Source organism: Protobothrops mucrosquamatus, unplaced genomic scaffold, assembly GCF_001527695.2.
Source record: "Protobothrops mucrosquamatus isolate PMUCROS unplaced genomic scaffold, P.Mucros_1.0 scaffold76, whole genome shotgun sequence".
NCBI lineage: Eukaryota > Metazoa > Chordata > Lepidosauria > Squamata > Viperidae > Protobothrops > Protobothrops mucrosquamatus.
The window spans coordinates 999115-1002679 of NW_015386453.1; the positions used below are offsets into that span (position 1 = coordinate 999115).

The following is a 3565-nucleotide window of genomic DNA, read 5'->3' on the forward strand; positions in this document are numbered from 1 at the left end:
GCTCAATGAAATCTGAAACTATAAACTTCTGGAGAGCAGATGCCACAGTTCCATATAATTCTTCCAATCTCTTAAGACATAGATTTTTAACTTCCACACTGTATTGCTTGACTGCTTGCATCAAAACATTCTGTAGGTCATTCATAATGAAAAGTAAAGACATTTTCAATGAGATCCACTCAGCAACCAAAAAGAAAAAATTCTTTCTCGCTCTTTTTTTTCCCCTCAGATCCGCAGCCATTTTAAAACTTCCAAATTTCTTTAAATATACTTCATTAATCCAAAAGGATAGCAGTATTAATATCACCAGCCAGTATACACCACAAATTCATTGCAGCTAAAACTTTCCAGAGCCAGAGAAGTAACAATGTATCTCTTTCCAGTCAGTAACCAAAAAAAAGTGAAAGTAAAAAAAAAAACAACGAAAGTATTCCAGAGAAACGGCAAGTCCGCAGCCATTTTCTCTCACTTTAAATCACCACAAAATAAAGAAGATGTTAGTATATTTCAGAGTCAAAGTCAGAAACAATCCACTGTAAATCCGAACCTCCTGTTTAGTTCCGTCTGCTTAAGATTTAAGTCCAAATACCTTCCAACAGCAGAGGTGGGAGCTGCATCTGGCTTCGCTCCAAAAGAGGAGCGAAGGTGCCATAGGGCGCGGAGACCGTCCAGACTCCGGGCGAGCTAGCATCTCTCAACCCCGATTATAACAAAACCGGGGTGAGAGGAAGCTCGAGCCGTATCCGGACTTACTCACCCCCCCCTTTGCCCGAGGGATGAGGTTCCGAGCCGAGAGACAGCTAACGAACGCTGTCTCTTCAGGCTTTGACGCGCTCCCAGGCGGGCGGCTAACAAAAGCCGCCATGCGATGCAGCCTGTCACCACCGGAAGTCCCCTAAAAATAAGTTTTGACGGTTACCCTTGGAATTTGCGATCCAGCATTCTAAACTGGACCTAACTATACATAGTCTACCACTGGGAAGCCTTGTTCTTTACATGAGAAGCATGCAAAAGAAAGGGGTAAAAGCAGCAAATACAGCAGCACACTTGATTGGTCTCTGAAAAGGGGCAAAAAGTGTTATTTCCTAAGGAAGGGAATGCAACAGAAAGAGTATATGTTAATATGATAGGAAAAGTTAACACCTCCCTTCACAGAATAGAGTTATTGCTGCATTAACTCTCAAGAAAGAATTTAGTAGTCACATGAATATTAATTTCTTTACAGAAAGTCAAATGCTTATCGCCAACTTGTGGCTGCACAGATCTTTTGAATGTCTCAGAAATTCGGCAGTGGATACAGAACTCCAGTTCCAAGACTGAAAAACAGCCAGAAATAGTCTGCTGCATTGCACTTTTGAGACATCAGAAGTACCTCCAGAATCACCACCCACCACTATTCTGAGTCAAGCAGATGGAAACCACAGTACAATTTTATGGATAAAATATATTTCAGACACTTGGGATGTCAGACTAAAGTAACATGGCCTCCTTCCAGAGGTGTTTTCGGTAGGAAGATTGTTACATTTTTTTCTGTTCTTCAAAGGATCTCTCAAGTGAAAGTTTAAATGCTTGGATTATTTCCCACACCCTGTTTCCCAGCTTTAAGTCTGAAAAGGAGTGGGGAGAGATGGTTTTGTGACTTTTTCCTAAATAAGCAGGACATTACACTAGTATATTTATAAATTCTGGAAACCCAAGTGTAGCAATTAAGGTCCGGTTTAAACATGAAAAGTAAACTCTCCAAGTCTTACGGCAGCAGAAATTCTAAAGCACATGGACAGTAACTGGTCAAATTTCAAGACAAATAAAAACTGAACCAGCTGTGCAGTAACGAGATCCTCAGCTATACTACTTTCAAAGTTGTGTTGCAATCTCTTTCTTCCTGGCTAAGAGTACCAGAACATAGCCATTTGCTTAATATGAATACAATTACTTTATATAATTTACTTTATTCCGAGGCTTCCAAGCATCTCTCTCCTAAATCAGGAGTTGCCCAAATTACCTTCCTTAAGTCTCGCAGAGCTACGCTGAGCCGCTCATTTTCCGCCCCTGTATTGTCAAGCTGGGATTTCAGGAATTTCACATCACTTTGAAGCTCCTCAATGGTTTGAGTCAGATGGGCCTCTTTGGAAGCTGATTCCCTGAGTAGAGACTCTTCCCGGTTCTCCCCATCAACTGCTGCTCGTTTATGACTGCTATGAGATTCTGCCAAAGCCTAAGGCAAAGAAGATGGAAGACATTCTAAGAAACAGCATCCTCACTGCCCAAGCTAGGTCATCCTAAAGCAGGGGTGTCAAACTCAATTTCATTGAGGGCCGCATCAGCATTGCGGTTGCCCTCAGGGGGCCAGGTGGGTGTGGCCAGGGTGGGTGCAGCCTACTGGGTGGGCGTGGATGGAGTGGGTGTGGCCTACTGGGTGGGTGTGGCCAGCTCTACATCATTCGCGTCAAGGGTGCCTGTGGGGGCCTGGGCAGGAGTGGGACAGATCTGAGGGTCTCTGGCAGAAGGGGGTGGGACCAGGGCAAGTGCCAAGGCATGGTCCACTGGAGGAGCCTCACTGTTCCTCTCAGGCCATGCGGGGGGGGGGGGGGGCTGGCTTATGGAGCTAAGATTGAATGCGTTTCAGCATAGATGGCCACCATAAAATTGTACATTGGCTCCCGGCTGGCCTGGACCAGGGCCAAGGCAGAGGGGGCTGTTCCCTCACTGTTTCCAGGATGGCTTCATGGGCCACATGAAACCACTTCGTGGGCCGCATCCGGCCCCCGGGCCTTGTGTTTGACATGTCTGTCCTAAAGGGTCAAAGGCAGAGCTGGAAAATTGTTCCACGTACCTCCTTCATGTGGGCCAATTCTACACGCAGGACCTCTAGCTGACCTTCTAGATCTCCACAGCGCTGCTTGAGCTCCTCATTCTCCTCCAGCACAGCCAGCCCATATTGGGCTGCCTGGACATTCTCTTGGATTGCCTCCTGCAGCTCAGCTGCTAGTCGATCCACCTCTGCTTGCAGCTTTGTAGGATCCTGGGCCATGAGAGTTTCTGGCATGCTATACCTAATGATAAATAAAAATGTGGTAGGAAATTGGGAATAATGAATACGTTAGATAGAATTAAGGATAGGGCTATCCAGTGGGCAGCACAACCAATTCCCTTTAATTTCAAGAATAGGATCCCTATACAGCCGAAACCACTGTGTGTTTATAGTTCTAACTTAGTGATCCTTAGAGTTAAGTGACCAATTTTCCATGTAAGACTAATTCACTTATTATATAGCCCAAGGTGGGCAACTTGCAGTCCAATGGTAATAACCATTATTGTCAGGATTTGTGAACACCAAGAGTGCAGTAGTTGGGGGGGAAATCCAAAGTCCAAAAATAGTCCTATTTAGTCTTTCAGCCATTCTTATCCACTGAATGATGCAGGCCTCCCATTTTGCAGTACTTGACCATTTCAATAAATCTTAAGTGGAGCCCTTGGCTACCAATCTCGATACAATCCTACAAAACATGAATATGTATCTGAATAAACTAAATTTTGCCTAACAAAGGGTAGAAGGCCTAACATA

At 44.6% G+C, this 3565-nt stretch overlaps 1 protein-coding gene across 1 annotated transcript in view; it reads right to left on the reverse strand.

Annotated features, from left to right (window-relative positions):
- The window catches only part of LOC107284232 (protein bicaudal D homolog 2-like), a 17098-nt gene extending 14052 nt beyond the window's left edge, over positions 1–3046 (reverse strand). Inside the window, exons 1-2 of the mRNA XM_015812259.1 lie at positions 2834–3046; positions 2003–2215 (exon numbers count right to left, since the gene is read on the reverse strand). Of these exons, the coding sequence (XP_015667745.1) occupies positions 2003–2215; positions 2834–3046 (426 nt within the window). The remainder of the gene's footprint in view (positions 1–2002; positions 2216–2833) is intronic.
- Positions 3047–3565: the final 519 nt, after the last annotated feature.